Source organism: Rhinichthys klamathensis, unplaced genomic scaffold, assembly GCF_029890125.1.
Source record: "Rhinichthys klamathensis goyatoka isolate OS25496 unplaced genomic scaffold, OSU_Roscu_1.1 h1tg000067l_1, whole genome shotgun sequence".
Lineage (NCBI taxonomy): Eukaryota > Metazoa > Chordata > Actinopteri > Cypriniformes > Leuciscidae > Rhinichthys > Rhinichthys klamathensis.
Genome location: NW_026606610.1, coordinates 732,517 through 751,079, shown reverse-complemented (window position 1 = coordinate 751,079; position 18,563 = coordinate 732,517). Strand labels below are relative to the sequence as shown.

Sequence of the window (18,563 nt, the reverse complement as noted above, 5' to 3'; positions counted from 1 at the left end):
TTCTTGAAACAGAGTACATATAAAACACCTTTTATTCATAAAACAATTCAAAGCAGTCCCATACAACATATACACGTGTCTTTTGAAAAAAAAAAAAGTAATAATAAAATAAAATCAATTGCACAAAACTAATATGTGACTGTGCAGTACCTGAATGGTATTAATATAAAATCCATGTTAAAGTGTTTGTTATTAAAGGCTGTCTATATGTAGCTCCCTGCACTCTTTTCCTAGTGCTCAGAAGCTTTTCCCTGGATTGGGCAGTGTATGTGACTTTCTCTCTCTGAACACAAATGTAACGAACATGGAGCCTAAATAAATATGCACTAAAAAGCTGGTCATAGAGAGTTGACAGTGTAAAACCTATAAAATCTTCAGGATCCTCAAGATTATTAGTCTTCATCCCCCTCTGACTCAGACTCTGTTGGAGAGAATTAAGAAATAATTTGATTGATTTACATTTCGTATGGCAGAGGTTATTTTTATCTAATATAATTCCTCACCTTCCTCCGCATTCTGAAGCCACTCCACAAATTTCTTCATTTGCTCCAGAAATATGCTTTTTCCTTTGGCAGCATGGGCTTCTTTGTACCATTTCAAAATGGCCTCCTCACTAAGGACATCAGCTATGGATTGAGAAACAGATGTCATATCTTATATTACATGCCAATAATATATAATTGAATCACTGATCGGGTGGGACATGGGTACCTTTATAGAAGAGCACCACTATTTTGGAGAAGGATTTCATGAAGTGGATGTTGTCATAGCAGTACTCCTGAATCTTGAGCAGTAAGACCAGCTCTGATTGGCCCTGAGTACTGAACACAGCCAGGAGAGGTGCATAGTGCTATTGGAAAAACAGTAATGAATATAGTAATATTATATTATCCCACAGCTTTCTCTCTAAAAAATTAAATGTATAACAAATAAAATTCATAAAAAAAAAAAAAAATGCATATATAATGTTTGTAAATAAAAACAGTGGGTGTCATTCACTAACCGTGCGTACACATACATTTGTGAGTGAAATCTGGATACAAATGGTTTTCACGAACAAATCATGATTCAATAAATCAACTTTTTTCTAAAATTTTATCTAAATTTACGAAAAATATGTAGGAACAACTTAAACCACATGTTCATATGGAGATTGTTTGCGTGTGTTTTATGCAAATTATTCACTTTTGCCATGGTTGCTCATTTAAAACAAGGTTAAGAACAAATGCACATGTTGTGAATTATGCAGAATTTTTTGTAAGAAGCTCTCCTGTGCATTTAAATACGAATAATTCACACCGTTATTAGTGAATGAGATCCATTGAATTTCAGACCAACATGACATCATGACTTTGCGTAAACATACACGCCACTTTCAATTCAAGTGGCGTGTTATCTATATGCATTTTGAGCTATCCGCGTGTATGTCCACGCCGAAATCTTTTGCGTGTATGTCTACGCCATTAAACGTCCGAGTGATTCCGCGTGTATGTGTACGCCGTTAAATGTCCGAGCGAAACGAAGCAAAATCTATATTCTACATCTGTGGAGCGATATTTCTTTTCCTAGGATGGTAGGAGAAGACTCATAAATGGTATTAACCCCAGTGACGGGTAGGTTTAGGGACGGGGTTGGGGTAGGTCATATATTTATATGTACATAATACAGTAATATAACGTTAAGTCAAAGGCGTTGATAAACACGCTGAAAAGCGATTATGCGTGTTGATAGCACGCCAAAAATGGAAATACGAATTGGCGTGTCATACATACGCCATTTCATGCAAATTATTCACTTTTGCCATGGTTGCTCATTTAAAACAAGGTTAAGAACAAATGCACATGTTGTGAATTATGCAGAATTTTTTGTAAGAAGCTCTCCTGTGCATTTAAATACGAATAATTCACACCGTTATTAGTGAATGAGATCCATTGAATTTCAGACAGACAAAGTGGCTTGAGTAGCTCTACACTACATCAAAAATAGATGTATGCTATAACCCGCTGCAACAGACTCTTCCAGTGTAGACAGCTTCATTGATTATAACTGAAGCTATTAAGTGGTAAGCATTCAAAAAAAGTGCAGACAGTGTAAGAATTCATTCAAGAACTAAAAAGATGGAGTACAGCTACAAAACTCACTCGCATTTAAATGATCATTTAATTGCAATGTGTGTATAGATATGAGCATTACAAATTACAGTGTGGCATTAGAAAGTCAGTGTTGATACTGTGCCTTCAGGTGTTTGAGGGCCTGCTCAGTGACCAGCTCCTCTTTCTTGTTCCATTCAACATCATTCATGAGGCAAGTCCACAGTAAGCCAATCACAGCCTGCTCCTGAAGATCATTCTTTTTCATTTCCTCTTTCACATACACCACGATCTGTACACAATTCACAACAGAACAAATACTTTTTAACATTTAAAAATTTCTTTAGTGTTGTTGAGCATGAAAAAGGTCTGCAAAGCCCCTCCCCCCTTGCTAACGATACTTTTGGGAAATGCACCCCAGAGGAATACTGACAGACTGGGAAGAGAGGTGCTGCAACAATGTAAAATGTGAAAAATAAGGTGTTTTATTGAACAGTAAAGCATGAAAACCTATTCTAGTAAACGCCAAAAACAAAATCAAGACTTTGTAAAAGAGCATAATATGGCCTATTTAAGTTTTTTTTGTTGTTGTAAATTTCTAGATCCTGAAGCCAATTCAGTTGAGAAGCCCTGATCTATAACGTTTAATGTGTGTGAATGGGAGAAGCAGGATGCACCTCTCTGATGGGACACTGTTGAGACAGGCGCTCCTGCAGCTCTTTCTGAAGTTCCTTGCGTGTGCCCAGAGACTGTTGGACGCGCAGGAATTCTGACAGCTCTTTCAATCCTGCATCAGTGAAGTACTTTGAGAAGTGCTCCACATTCTGCTTATTGGCAGGGAAAAGTTCCTGGAGTCAGAGCCGATTACACAATTAGATTCATTACAGGAGGAACCTTTAACTTACTAAGACTTAAGGTGAAGTGTGTCATTATTCCAATGTTAAAATACTTTCTCATTTCCCAGCTTGATTTCAATGGAAGTGATTGAGAAACCATGTTTGAAAACCATTGTTGTTTTTAATATTCTGTTTGGTGGCACATAAATTATACACGTCACCTTTAAGCATCAACACTGTGGTAAACAAAATCTTGAGTTTAAACCCACCAATTAAAAAAAAAAAAAAAAAAACTACCGTTTAAAAGTTTGGGGCGAGTGAGATCTTTTGTTACAAAATATTTTTATTTTAAATAAATGCTTTAAATGCAAAAAACGTATATTCATAAAATGACAGGAGTTATTTTAAACAGTAATAACATTTCAGAATATTACTGTTTACTGTAATTTGGATTAAATAAATGCAGCCTTGGGGAGCATACAACACTTATAACATTCAAAAAAACATTACCATCCCCCAACATTTTAAAGCTAGTGTGTGTGTGTTTACTACCTGTGACTGAATACCAAAACCTTTGCTTTACAGAAATCTGCATTGATTTTTGTTGTACTGTGCACATCAAGGTCATGAGTGAGTTTAGAGGCGTTAAGGCACATGTCTGCCAGGCGATGAATGTCTCCATGGAAACAATTAATCTGCATAATGGTTCATTATCTCCTCATAATTTTCAGAGGTTAATGAATTCAGAATCAAAACTGATGAGCAGCAAGCATCATACCAGGAGTTTCTTATCCAGGTTGGCTTTTCTGAGGGCAGATGTCACAGCATTAGCGTCCTTCTCTGCTATCCAAGCTTTAAACATCTTCACTGCAAAAGAGGCTGATATTCCTACGAACCAGAGAGTGGGGGGGAAAGCAGACTCCATAATACATTTTTTAAATAGTTACATGAAGAATTTGCTCCTTATGCAAATCAATTCTGAATTCTCTTTAAGAGGAAGACGACATAAAAGCACAAACCTTCTTTGACAAGGTTATCGCTGAAGAGGCTGGTCAGGATAGGTGGCGGCAGTGTGCCGTTGGCCAACAGGACGCCTGTAAGCATGGCTAGTTTGGTCTGCTCGGACTCAGTGAAGGCCTTCAGGAAGAGAAGCAGCTATGCAGGGATAAGAAATATGAATCAAAACATACTGTATATCAGCCTATTTGGCCCGCAGCAATACCATGAATATTAAACTACATTGGCATCATGTTTGTTTGTCCTGCAGTGGTGTATTTTTCATATGCGAGACAACATCCTCCGCAGTAAAACACATTACTGAATACTGATAATAGTTACCTTTTTGATTTCCTCTTCAAAGGTCTTCTCCAGATATTTGTACCTTCTGATAAGTTTATTAAACACCTGTATATAGACATAAAGATCCATCAGTAATAACAGTTTTTGAAGCATTTATTTAATAATTTTTTGTATAATAATAATAATAATAATAATAATTAATACAAATGATAATTATTATAAAAATGTTTTATATATGCATGCATTACTGTGCAAATTAATATTTTATCTAAAACTATTATTATTCCTCATGATATGACCCCTTCACGGACGAAAACGCTGAAAACAAGAACACACTTTCAAGCTCGCAGCGGTTGATGATGGAGAGACATTGTAATCCAAGGGATTATTATGAAGTGACCGTATAAATGGTATACTGGTTCGACCAAGGGGATTTGGGTACTAAGTACATCTAATGCAATTTTGAAACAGGATTCCCCGCCTCCCTGCCACCTTGGTATCGGCTGCTCATTTTTCATATACAAAAATGGAAAAAAGCATCTCATTGAACACAGTAAAGAGGGGTGTTCACCTGAGCATAGCTGCGAACAGCAGTGTGGTTTTCCTCCGCCTTGAACACACAGTGCTCCGTCACCTTGGTCTTGTCCACATCGTCAATGCGCGTTCCCCCGGGAGCTGAGACAGGGAAAGTGAGGTTACAGGTTAATGCTGTAAATCCTTTGAGAACACAGCGTTAACACATTGTTAACCCTTACTGAGAAAATCTCACTGCAGTGCCTACTGCACACTTATAATTGAGAAGAATTGCTAGAATGCATGATTCGTCCTGTATCATGTGCTACAATTGCAATGTTTACAGTTTTGTATAATGTACATTATACTGTACAGCTTTATTTATAAAGGGAGTGATGTAGTGTAGATTGAGTTCAGCACTAGCCGCTGTAGTACAGAGTGGATTCATTTCAAAATCATTTAATCAAATTAGGAAAGAAATTTAATCACAACGTTGCTTCCACTCAAAAATAGAACATTCAATTTCAATTTCCTCCTGTTATTATTTTATATGATGGCATAATATCACCAAATTACTATGCAAGAACATTTTCAAAAGAACATATTTTACTTGCATAATGGACTGGACATTGAAAAAAAAAAAAAGAGAAGTATTTTGGGAATTAATTTAATTCATCAGGAATTGACTGGATTATGTTAAAATGTCTTTAGGACAGAGGTTTAAGAAAGGAAAAAAAAACACTTAATGGCATTAACCATATAGGAAAATCAGTTTCAGAGGCAGATCATTTTGCAGAAATAGTATGAAGAACAAGTAATAAATGATGTGTACAAATGATTTGTTGTTCACGATAACACCAGCATTAAGAAAGTAAAAAGTTCATTTTCATGTCATGCCAACTTGAAAGTAGTATAATTATCACACATGCATAATATATCCCACTCTATTTTCACAGAGTTCAGGGAAATACGTCTTTGTTAAGGACTTATAAAGGGCAAAGGTGATGTGTAACAGGAAGTCTAGTGATACGTAACAGAGGATTTGGACTTAATCTCTATTTGAACAGAGTTAAAGGCAGCCTTCTGCTCACCAGGGCTCTATACCGTAGATGGAGTAATCTGACTTCTGACTGGATGCTTGACCAGGGTGCTCTTCTTCCTCTCTCGTGTGCCCTCACTGTTCTGTAGGCTTTATATAGAGCCAGAGTAAACCTTTTAGCTGTAATTGGGTTGACAGAGACAGTCCCTTCCTGGAGACATCCATGTCAGTGCTTGAAACTGAACTAATTCTATATGGACTGAACAGAATGTAGTGTTTGAGAGGAAGAATGTAAACTCACTGAATTGAAGCTGTTCTCGCACAGAGGATTCCCCTGTACATACTGTATAGCAGGGTTATTATAGTTAACAAACTAAAACTAAATCCATCAAATGAAAACATTTTTGTTGCTATAAATAAAATTAACATTTTTCTTCTAAGAAAAACAATTTTATTTCAGTTAAATGTTTGTGTTTATTGACCTTGGATGCACATAAACCTATTGTAGGAGACCTCCAAAATTAAGAATCTTTAAAACGGCATAATAGGGGCACTTTAAAGTTAAATTGCTATAATCTAATTACGTGCTGTGTGAACTACCAGCATATGTGCTTCACAACCCCTTTACATGCATACAATTATAACACATTCAACCTTGAAAAAATCCTATAATATGCCTTCATGCTGTTCTCTACACTGGCTTTCCATATCTGCTCGAACCAAATTCAACACTCTGCTTCTGTACCACAGAGAAGCCGCCCACTCACTCACTCTCAGCCTGCTTATGTGCAAAAGATCTGAAGATTTCCACCCGGCTGTGACAGCTCCTAGGAGACAACTAAGACAGGGTAAAAATCCTGTTGTGTATTCTCTGCAGTCCTCATCTTTAACCATCAATGGGATTTGTACGTTGATGGGCTGCATGGAGGTACTTCACTATAAACACTTTGATCCAAAGATGCGCTGCAAGTGTTGTAGCAACAGCCTGCTGTCCCGGGGGAGTGAGCTAATGACCTCTTATTCTGTTAATCTGCTAAAGATGGTAGTGTCTTTGTATGAGCTAACAGCACAAAGGATGGCTCAGTCGGACCTAGTCTCTATAAGTGTACACCAAGCAATTTTCTGTCCTTTACAATTGTTGCTTGTCAGATTGTACAATATGACACCAGTCATATCTTGGGTAAAAGGCATCAATGGTCTTATGTCAAACTACGCGACACAAAAGTTATGTCATCGAGCGATTCATGTCACGCTGTGAGTGCCATTTTGCCTTATGACAAATTAATCCCGAAAAAAATTTCAATGCAAATTTACAAGCAAAATTACATACACAATACAAAAAAAAAAAGACAAAAAAAAAAAAAAAAAAAAAAAACTGTATATATGGAACGACAACAACAACAGGCTAACATGTTCTCAGGATCTGAATGCTGAATAATGAGCTTTCAAATCAGAGACTTGGTGTAAGAGGTGTAATTGGATTTTTACGTTTATTGACCATACTTTGAAGTACACTGTAGAATTCTATCATAAGGATATTTCCATGGGCCCTGGGTATTACCAGAGACATTAAACAGTAAGAGATGGACCACTGGAAGAAAAATGAATAGGAAAAATCCTAAAGCTCAATATGACGCTTTTAAAATGGATCCTATATTTCAGTAAAAAGAGCCTTTTGTCTTTTTGTTGAGGTTAAAGTTAAGTTATGTAACGGAAGTAGCAAAAGATATTTTTTTTCGTATTCCAATGGTGTAGTGCTCAAGACCAGACCAATCTGAGTCCAAGACCTTTTTTTGTTTGACTAGTTAAGACCAGCTCATTCAAGTCAGAGTCCAAATGCTCCTAAAAAATTTGGTCTTGTCTGGTCTCAAGTAGTGGTCGTCCGATATTGTTTTTTTGATGGCCGATGCCGATATCTTATACACTTTATATTTATTTTAAAGGTGCATTGCGCAACATTTCATGTTAAAAATACCCGTTATTCTAACCCATACATGCTTAAACAATTGCCAGATGGGCTGAATGAGCCCTTCTCTGATCACTGCAATTGCCTCTATAATCCTGTACAGTAAAATAAATAAGAGGGATTCGGGACGGAATTTGAGACTGGGCGTGACGTCATGCGCGTTCACGCTCACCTGGCTATGTCTGGCAGGTTTGTGTATTCGCCGCCATTCTCCGTATCAGCGAAGACAACTCGAGTGACAAAACTTTAGTCAACTTTCGACAAAAGTAGAAGATGGATTCTAAGAGACCGGCTTGTAGTTCGTTCCAAACCCCAACGCAAACTCCACGTAAGACAAAGAAAAGAAAACGTTTGTCTAGTGCCACCAAAAGGGCCAAATTGGAGTCAGACAGGCGTCGGAATAAGACGAGAGTCAACATCGGGAAGGCTTTCAACAAATGGAGAGATCTCCGGTCTGCTCTAGGGCTCAAACGGGATCCTCAGTTGGCTTTTACTAAGTAATAACTTATGATTGTATTATTATGGAAACACGTTCATGAATAATATAAGTGGATATAGTAAACACGTAAAACAGTTCAACATGGAGATAGATGGAAACAAAAACCGAAGTTTTCTACTACCCCCGTTTTCCCCTCACACATAAGTGTGTAATTTACTCAAATGCCTTTCATATATTTAAAATGACTTGCAGATTTATAACTTTATTACCTCTGAAGACATTATGACTGTAAACAAAAGATTTGTGCGGCTGATGCTCCTTTGGTTATGAACAGTTCGTGCAAGCGTGCGTATGCATGTGGTCCATGAGCGTGCACACCTCTGGTTGCAGTTTCGCTTGTCACCAGAGGGGGCATAGTTCTGCAAAAACTCAGAGACTTGCGCAATGCACCTTTAATCAATATTTACTAAATTAGAAAACAAATCTTTAAAAAAAAAACATGCTATAATTTAGATGGCAACTTCTTGAATCTGCAATCCTATTACAGTATTTTTCACAAATAAAGTAATTGTTTAAATATATATGAATAAAAAGGAAGTAAACACTGTAACAGGGCAGTCAGTAATCTGGTAATTTCGTACGCACAGGTAATCATATTTTTTCAAATAAAGACAAGGTAACGCTAATTTTACATACAGCACACAGTGAAAACAATATGAATATGACACAGTGGGCAACTGGATATAGCACAGCATATTTAAAAAAATAATACAAAGTAAAAAATAAAAATAAATAAAAGTCCAGCTTCCAACACATCGGCCAATCAGAAAAACTTATATTTAAAAAAATACCAAATATCGGCCATGGTGATATATCGGTCGACTACTAGTCTCAAGTACAACACTGCCATATTGTGATACATCCGAGTGAAACGGAGTATCGAAAAGGGGGGGGGGGGGGGGAATGTAGGGCTGGGGACTTGCCTTTCACCTTAAGATCGAGTTATGACATTTTGATTACATCTTTTTTTAAATTAAATATACGCATAGGTGAGTTGTTCACAATAAGATAAATAAAGCATTTAGAAAACACATAGGGTGAATTTTCATTTCATGCCAACTTTAAATGCTCAGAAGCGCATAAGCTGGACCAGCCTGAAAAACCAAAACGTTGAAACGTATATTATTAAATGTATCTCTGTATGAAGATGGTATACATAAAATCATCTATAATGGGGTATCACCAAAGTCATGACTCTGGATCTACAAAACAATAATTATGCAATATAAAGTGAACACGAAACAGAACTGATAAGTGATAATTGAAGTAATAATTGAAAAGTGATAGTTTTTCTTCCCTATTGTAACGTATAGCTGAGTGAAACGGCTTCTCAAAAAAAAAAAAAAATGTAGGGCGGGGCTTGAATTTGATTGGATCGTTAGATGGTTGTGGTTTGCTATCACTGTGATGTCATGCGATTGACAAGCTTTTGGACCTTCTCACCAAGCATGCTCCCAGCGATGAGGATGTCAAACAGGGTGTCGGCATAGCGACGGTAGTCTAGTCTCGACCCATTGACATCCAGAAACTTGGCTACAGCATCAAGATCACCACCTGCTTCGTTGAGGCCTTGAACAATTGTGTCTCGGAAAACCGTAGGCTCAAACTTCTCCTTTTCATCTGGAAGAGGGAAAACACAAGAAAGCCAGGGTTACCACAGCAGAGATTCAGAATTCACAATAGCCCCTTATAGATATAATATAATGATTTAATTGATTTTGAGTTGATCCTTAATTTGTATTCATCTGTAAAGAACACTTGAAAACAAAGCAGGTGGTCACACACAAAAATATGCAAGCCGCACTTATACCTAACTTATGTAAACAAGTTCCCTTGCCTCGCTGCTGGCTAGGAATTCTGATTATAGCACACGCTAAAGAACATGTTGAGTGTCTTCCTGTGAGATCTCACATTTGAAGAGCCAGTCACACCTACAGCGCAAGCCAGTGAAGCATAACACTAATGCCCTGTTGAAAACGCCCTCACATTTGTCAGTCAAAAGCTATTAAGTAACGTTCCTAAGCTGTCCGCAATTTCTAACGGTGTTCACCTTTCACTCAAATAATACACCTACATGGAAGATTCAATTTAGAATTGTATAGCAAATACCGTACAGTTTCTTTCTATGTTAAATCATTAAGTGTGAATTACATTTTTAATGTAAGATCTAAAACTTGACTAATTTTGTTTAACCATACACTACCATTCAAATTGTTTAACCTAATACTTCTATTCAGCATGGATGCATTCAAATTATCAAAGGTGACAGTAAGGAAATTTACAATGTTACAAAATATTTCTATTTTTAAATTATTTTGTTTTTAACTTATTCAAATAATCCTGAAAAAAAAAAATCAACTGTGGAATTATTTCACAATTACTGTACTGTATTTTTATCAAATGCAGCCTTGGTGATCATAAAAAAAAAAAACAATAAAAAAAACACTTACCAACCCCAAACATTTGAACAGTAATGCATGTTATGTTTAAATGTCTGAAACAGAACCAATTTGTAGTTATTGTTTTTATTTAGCCTTTTTGCCACAATAATAACAAATTATCCGTACACCACAATAATAATAATATCAATCCTATGATTTTGTGACTGGAGGCACAGAAATTAGACATTTCATATAAACAGAGAATAAGATGTTCTAATGCAACAGGCGATTTGTTAACTTCTGTGATTCTGTGAGATTGCAGCACTAAAAATAAGAGTGTTTTTACACTCGGCCCTTTTCAGGTGTCCGAGTTCGGTTCGTTTAGGGTGTGTTCACACTTATAGTTCTGTTCACTTGGTTCGGACCAAAAAAAAAACATTTAGTCCTGGTCCTCTTAGCGTTCAGATTGGCATTTTTAACACCGAACCTAAAGATACTGAACCTAAAGGCATAGGGATATGTTCCCAACCTGATTGGTCGGCTTTATGTATCGTCTATTTTGAGACGAAACTTACCGAACATCCAAAACAATTCTGTGTGCTGGGATAAATGCACTCGTTGTATGTGCGTAGCTTACATATGATGGTATTTTGACCAGCTGAGAACTCGTGAAGAGTTTATAAAATTTGAGTCCAAACAGCGGCAGGAATCCCTCGGTCTCACACAAATGAAGATCTGCTGCGAGAAGATGCGGTTCTGATGCATGTAATGAACTGTGATGACAACATCAAGACTATGAAAAAACAGGTATGACCAGCTTTTCAGGGGTCTCAGTCCACTTGTTTGCTGCGCACCAGGGTTCGGATAGCAGCGTTCACACTTATTCAAATGAACGGAACTAACAGAGCAATGGTTTTCGTTTTAATCGAACCAAACATGGCAAGTGTGAACACGCACTTAAAAGAGGACTCAAGTGTGAAAATACCCTAAAATAGCCAGATGACAGGGTCTGCACTGTTCTCACTACTATTGTATGAGACATGAAGTACACAGAAGAACACAAACAAGCTATTAATGGAACATGAATTGAGACCCTGCATTGCTGAGTGAGCGTCTGCAACATGTGTGGTCATTTCTACAGTGTGTGTGTGTGTGTGTGTGTACACATATTAAAAACAATCATTGTACACTTGCCCCACAGACTTTCATTGTAAGCGCATAACTGTCAAGTGTCAACATCTGTTATTATAAATTAAAATTATTTTCTGTGGTAATCAAAATCATGTCACATGTATTTGACCTGGAATCTGAAAATAAACTAAGAGGTAGAATGTGAAATATTGGGATAAAAAGTGACTCACCCCTTTTCCGGGTCTTAAACCGCTGGCCTGTAAGCACTGGCTTCTGTTGCTTACCGGTATTCATAAAAGTCCTTCACAAACAGGAAGACAAAATACATTCAAATAAGCAACAAAAACATAGATGACCCATTTTGTGTGCTATGATAGATCCATTATTGAAAAAGCCAGATGACCCACAAAACAAAACAATGAAACAACTCCTGACGCATCTTTACACTACACCCTCCCATCATCACACACCTTGTTTATATAGTGCACTGTACAAGGTGGGGAAAAGCTAGCGATCCAAAGCTCATCAGCTGAGAGGTCCTCTCCAGTGCGCAGCGAGTGCTCCAGCAGAAAGCGAGTGCACCAACAAGCCTTTCGCTGCCCTGTTCTAAATATAGAGGGGCTCATCCCCGACAGTGTAAACTTCAGTCACCCAAGCCTGGGACACGTGTCGTATTACAGCAAGGACATGTCTGATCACCGCTTACAGCCCTGTGTTTGTGTGTGTACACAAGCAAACTGGCAAAGTGCACACGTGCAAACATATACCGGTACACAAACAAAAATCAGCATTTTCCATAGCTGCCTCAACAACTTATTGACACTCAAACTATGCAGATCTACAAAACAATGTGGGATAAATAAAGGCGCTTGTTATTAGCTCCGAACTACCAGTGCATTACCAGCAAAAAAATTCCTTGATGTTATCATCCAGTTATGGCATTTCAATTAAACATTTGAATAATTTGTCTAAATAAACAATATGCATGGATGAATTGTTCACAACAGGATCTATATCCTGTATGTATTGAACATTGTTATTGCAAATTCTGCTGATATGAATATGCACCATGGTATGGTTGTCACCAAGGTAGTGAAGGTACCAAGGTCTGAATTGCGAGAATAATTTGTGATGGTCTTAGAAACATTAGTTACATTGGATATAATATAATATATTGGTTAAATAAATCCTATTGTAAACATATAGTAATAAGGTTTCATTTTGAAATTTAGTAAAAAAAAAAAAAAAAAAAGATCTTTAAATAAACTACCATTCAAAAGTTTGGGGTCAGTAAGAATCTTTTGGAAGAAATTAATACTTATTCAGCAAGGGTGCATTCAATTGATTACAGTGTCAGTAAAGACAAAGTACAAATGTTACAATATTTCAAATAAATGCTCATTTGAAATTTCTATTCATCAAAGAATCCTAAATTAAAATGCATCACGTTTCCACAAAAATATTTATGTTTCTCTCATTATAAGAATAGCTCTTGATTTGTCCTCAAAGCTGCAGCTGCATGAACTCAGTGATTTTTCATTGAAATCTGAACAATTGTATTTAAACAGCATTGTGCACCATGGCTCACTGCTTTTCTAACATCGAGTCCATTCAAGCAGCACTGAACAATATGTACTCATCATGTGCAAGTCCCGTGTGATTTATAAATGATATCAACAACCACGTTCACCAGGGATGAGCCCACAAAGGGGATGATTAAGCTGATTGTCACCCACCCAAACTTAATCCTTTACAACAGACAACGCAGTAAACTGCACCTAGATCAGCTCAAAAAATTCCTCCCTGGACCAGTTAGTACTGGTGTCAATGGAAAACTAGAAACACAGTGAGAAACTCTGGAGAGGAAGTGTCAGAGTCTGGTCTTTGATGTTTTCTGTTATTTCACTCGCTTTCTACATAATAAGTGCCATTCCTATAAAACAAATTAAACTAGGGACAAATATCACATAGCATCTGGCGACCACAAAAAGATGTACATGCAGACTTGTGTGTTGACATATAGCTGAATGTTTATGTTCCATTCCATGGCACACACTCTTTAGGTAGTGTCGCACTCGCAGGTCCCAATTTATAAGTCCTCCAGTGCCAAGAATAACACAGGCTATGGCATTCCTGGAAGAGAATGCAACCTGGTTATATAAAGTCGGAATGAGGTGCTAGGACAAAGCACAGGACCAAAGCTTTGATAGGATATAGATATTATATACTGTAAATATAACTATAAATATTGCAAAAAACAAACAAACAATCAGACCATGAATTGTTTCATGGGCATTCATATTTTACAAGATATATATGGACAACTGAGATCAACAATCAGAGTAAAGTATTCCAGAAAACTAGTTACATGTAAAGGCGTCATGTAATTTAATTATAAAATAACTGTAACTGTAATCCGTTACAATTACGGAGAAAAAATGTGTAATTAAAAAACAGTTGCTTATGAAAATGTTAACGATTACAAAGGGGGTTACATCTGAATATTTTCAGTAAAAAGCAAGGATATGTTGAATAATATAAATTTGTCGCTTTGCCATTTAAAGGCTGTATAGCAATGCTATACTGATGCTTTTGATTGTTTCTCTTGTTTAAATTTGCAGCGCACCATGTCTGCCAAGGACACATGCTTATTCGATAACAGTTTTATTTCCTATTTGAGCTTATGCGTACATGCTTTATTTTTAACTGTTTATTCCAAGGCATTGTTAGATGCCAGTGTTTCCTGTCATTGCTATGCAAAGATTTTTTTAAAACAGTATCATAGCTATTAAACAATTTCTTGCTATGGTTTTAAATCTGTATTTAACCTCAGAATGATCTCAAAGTAAAAAGAGGTGCTAAAGTCTGATTGTGTGGTGGCTGTAGTTTAAAATTAAATGATTATAATAAATTCAAGTGATGGATTCAGAAAGTCTGACAGTAATCAGTGTTGAGTACTACTGTAAGGTAACCCTGCCTGGTTTAAATGCTTGAGAATGATTAACAAGTTGAAAACATTCATTAGAAATGTAATGTAATCAGTTACATTACTTTAATAAAGTAATTGAAATAGTTACACTACTTATTTAACTTACTAAATTACATTTAAATAGGGTAATCTGTAACCCATTACATTTCCAAAGTAACCTTCCCAACACTGTATGCTATAGCCTAATTACTTTATTATAATTATTATAAAGTGGTTAACCCCTTGAAAATATAGATATCACTGTCTGAGACGGAGACAGTGGGAGAAATAAATTTTAGACATGTTTGATGCACTGAAATGGCAGAAGAGTTTTGTTGTGCGCTCGTGTCAAGCAAGCTGTCGACTTGTGATTCAATCAATGCACTTGTTTCACTGCTGGTACATGCATCACATACAGTTAGTAGATTTACCAATGAAGATAAACATCCTCGGATTATACAGACAACGTGCTTAAAAATCATTACAATAAGTAATCCGACTTCACCAGTACTTGCATGCCTCCGTCTGTTCTGTTTACAAATGTGGCATTTTGCACACGTACTTTACTATCATCCAAAATTAATCAGTTTTTCAAGACCAGGTTAAGCTTTAAAAACCAAAGCTTAGAAGCTTGCTGCTCAGACGAAACTCAGGAATATGAGGCACGAATCAGACTTGTTCTCATATTTAGGCTAATAACATGTTGCATTTTGACATTCCATCATGTGATTGTACTTACCTGTCTGTGATTCTGCCTGGTGTGGTGATGATGATGATGATGTCGAGTCGAGCACAGCTTCACGCAAGTATCTCACGCGACAGTTTGAGAAAGCAAGTTAAGTACAGATGGACTGATCTACTCCTGACAGGGGTAGATTGCACGACATAAAGTACTAATGGAATTATAATACAAATATTTTAATTAAAAAAGTAATAACATTTATTTTCAGTAAATATTTTAATGATATAGATGTTTATATGCTAAAATATTCATTATGACTCGTTCACATCGTGTACTCGGATATCCATCCCCCCTCCTTTTAATCTCCATCGTGGTATGATCCGAGGATGTTTTCTCTTTTTTTTTTTTACATTTGAGTATTATATTATAAGGTCTGTGTTCAAAGGAAGAATTTTTTCACATCGATTATCCCTTTAATAAATAATAACCGGCTGGTGTCAATATGTCGTGTGTGACCACTGCAAAAAAAGGTGATTTCACTTCTGAAGAGAGAGTGATGCTACAGGTGGCTGTTGCAGGTAGCCTACTGGACATTTTTAGTTTTCTTCTGTTTTTGTTGTTGTTGTTACATTTACATTCAGTGAATCTTAATGCTCTAAAATCTTGGAACAAACTTTCTATAAAACGTTATACAAGTTATTCATTTTATTTATTTAATTGGTTGGGTGTTTGTTTATTTATTTGTTCAGCAGAACTGTTTTCAACACTGATAATAAGAAAAGTCTCTTGAGCACCAAATCAGCATATTAGAATGATTTATGAATTACTCTAATATGTGTGTGTGTGTGTGTGTGTGTGTGTGTATGTGTGTTCACATTGAAATACTATTTCACAATATTAATGTTTTACTGTATTATTTGATCAAATAAATGCAGCCTTGGTGAGCATAAGAGACTTCCTTCAAAAACATTACAAAAAATCTTACCGACCACAAACTTGAACAGTAGTGTACTTGTTTCATGCTAAACACACTTTGATATTGTAGAGAGAATGGTGTAATATTTGTTCACATAATCCACTTTATCTATAAACTATGACCAGGGCTGCGTTTCCCAAAAGCGATCAAAAGTTGATCGTTGGAACAATTTCCACCAGTGGTCTCTATGATCAGCTTAGGCTTGCGAAGCTAATGGGAAACGCTGCCCAGTGCAGTTAAATTTTCTGCTGGTCTTTGAACTGTATTTTACTGAATCCTAGCATAATTATAAAAGCGTAGATAATAAAACTGTTGAAAATACCTCAATATACTACAAGTGTCTTCATAGACAGTAATTACAGTTGGGTATGCAGACTGTCTAAGGGAATAAAATGGTGTATCATCATTGTCAACTTGTCCATGATACCTAATGTTTAGTTTTTAAACTGTAGACTGTGTTCTCTCAAAAGGTGATGTGCAAGAGGCCACCCAGATGCTCAGCAATCCAAATGTGCGTGTTAACTGTCTGGATGAGGTAAGAACATAAAGATGACAAATGGGTAGTAATTTGCAGGCCATTAAGCACCAGTTATAGCTCATTGGGATTCACCAACTGTAACACAACAAAACATAAAATCAGACATAGGGTTGTTTGTCAAACACAACCCATACTTAATGTCACCGTACTTATATTAATGTTTGTGTTATTTTACTGTAGCCTTATTACTTAAACACAGTCCTTACACTGTAAATAGTGGTATTATGTGGTTGTTTTCTGATGATCAGCCCTTATATAAACAAGTGCAGTGGCTGACGGGCTGGTGAGGTGACGGCATATGTTCCGCGTTGTAATTCAGGCATATGGCAGAGACTCTTGAGTGGCGGATATGTTACTTAAGGAGTCAAGAAGGTACTTAAAGAGGTGGGATAATGGATACATGCCACTAGATGTAACCTACAGACAACTTGAGGTCTTTTTGGGGCCAGAATGGTTCGAAACAGCAGCTGATAAGTGTGTCCCACCTGTCAAAATCAGATGTGTTGCTTGTTCACTGTGCCACCAACGCAGTCTTTCAACTTCATCCAAGGAGCAGCAAAGATTATGACTCACCCTGCTCATGTCACTCTCAACAAGTGCCAGTGTTTTGACAGAATCACCATACTGAAGACATTTCCTGGATTTTCACAATTTGTGAAAGGGTTGAACAAGGCTAAATGTCATTTGCTTTTGAGTCATGCAGATGAAAAGATTGGCAAGAACATTTATAAAGTCTTTTCCCTCATGTCATTTCAGTATGGCATGACCCCTCTCATGTATGTGGCCTATAAGGGAAAAGCAGACATGTGCAGACTGCTGCTGCAGCACGGAGCTGATGTCAACTGTAATGAGCATGAGTATGGTACTGCCCTCATGTTCGCTGGCCTCTCAGGTAAACTTGCTCATCTAGCTAGCAATGCTAACAAGTTTCATTTTATCTAACATTTATTTAACCAGCAAGGTAATTTAATGAATTTTTATGGAAGTCCTGGCATTAGGTTGCACAGCTGTCATTAATAAACCACAGAATTAAGAAATTCGAATAAGCATTAGATCAATGTCACAGTTTCTATATAGGATGATAAGCTTATGCCGAGTTCAGACTGCACGATTTTCAAAATAATCGGGTCACTGTTGTTTTCACACTGCATGACTATCTGGGGTAACATTCAGTTGCTGCTGTGTTCACACTGCACGGTGGATCGGCGACAGGAGGTTTCACACTGCATGACTTTACAACAGAAAGAATCGCCGACAACTTCTGCCTGGTCCGCAAACTACGTTTCACAACCAAACAAACGCGAGAAGTGATAGGAAATAACGGAAGATCACGCGTGCGTGAGACCGGAGTTCTCGCGCGACACTGAATTTATTATTAAAAATGATAGCCTACAAATTGTCTGTGCACTGATTTGTAGCGAAAATGAAAATAATAATAAACAGTTTATGCAGGAAATGGTTGGGAAGACGAGGGGAGCAAGGACTGTGTTTTGCAAAGAGAGTTGCGGGTAAATAAATAATTTTGCAAATGTCCTGCTGTTGCTGCTGGTCATGCAAATGTTTGTGCTTTGTTTCTGTTTGATATAATTGTAAATATAAGCCTATCTACCCTTATATGCTGTTGTTGTTGTTTGCGGTCTTTTGA

At 36.9% G+C, this 18,563-nt stretch overlaps 1 protein-coding gene across 2 annotated transcripts; it reads right to left on the bottom strand.

Moving 5' to 3' along the window:
- Positions 1–181: 181 nt before the first annotated feature.
- bzw2 (basic leucine zipper and W2 domains 2) lies at positions 182–15,492 on the bottom strand. Of its 2 annotated transcripts, XM_056250086.1 has the most exons (12): positions 15,462–15,492; positions 11,985–12,055; positions 9,686–9,862; positions 4,797–4,900; positions 4,265–4,330; positions 3,946–4,081; positions 3,705–3,814; positions 2,768–2,938; positions 2,236–2,382; positions 712–850; positions 504–626; positions 182–421 (listed from the first exon to the last, which is right to left on the bottom strand). In XM_056250086.1, the coding sequence occupies exons 2-12, from the start codon at positions 12,046–12,048 to the stop codon at positions 393–395; spliced, it is 1,266 nt and encodes a 421-aa protein (XP_056106061.1). In that variant the 5' UTR covers positions 12,049–12,055; positions 15,462–15,492; the 3' UTR covers positions 182–392. The 2 variants fall into 2 exon arrangements, with proteins under 2 accessions (XP_056106061.1, XP_056106060.1); XM_056250085.1 differs by lacking the exons at positions 182–421; positions 504–626; positions 712–850; positions 15,462–15,492 and adding an exon at positions 12,225–12,317 and having other exon boundaries at positions 2,177–2,382.
- Positions 15,493–18,563: the final 3,071 nt, after the last annotated feature.

Coding starts and splice junctions, on each gene's coding strand:
- bzw2 (XM_056250086.1), bottom strand. CDS start 12,048: ATGAATACCGGTAAGCAACAGAAGCCAGTGCTTACAGGCCAGCGGTTT. Junction 3,815..3,945: donor CGATAACCTTGTCAAAGAAG/GTTTGTGCTTTT, acceptor TCTGGTTCGTAG/GAATATCAGCCTCTTTTGCA. Junction 851..2,235: donor AGGCCCTCAAACACCTGAAG/GCACAGTATCAA, acceptor TTTTTCCAATAG/CACTATGCACCTCTCCTGGC.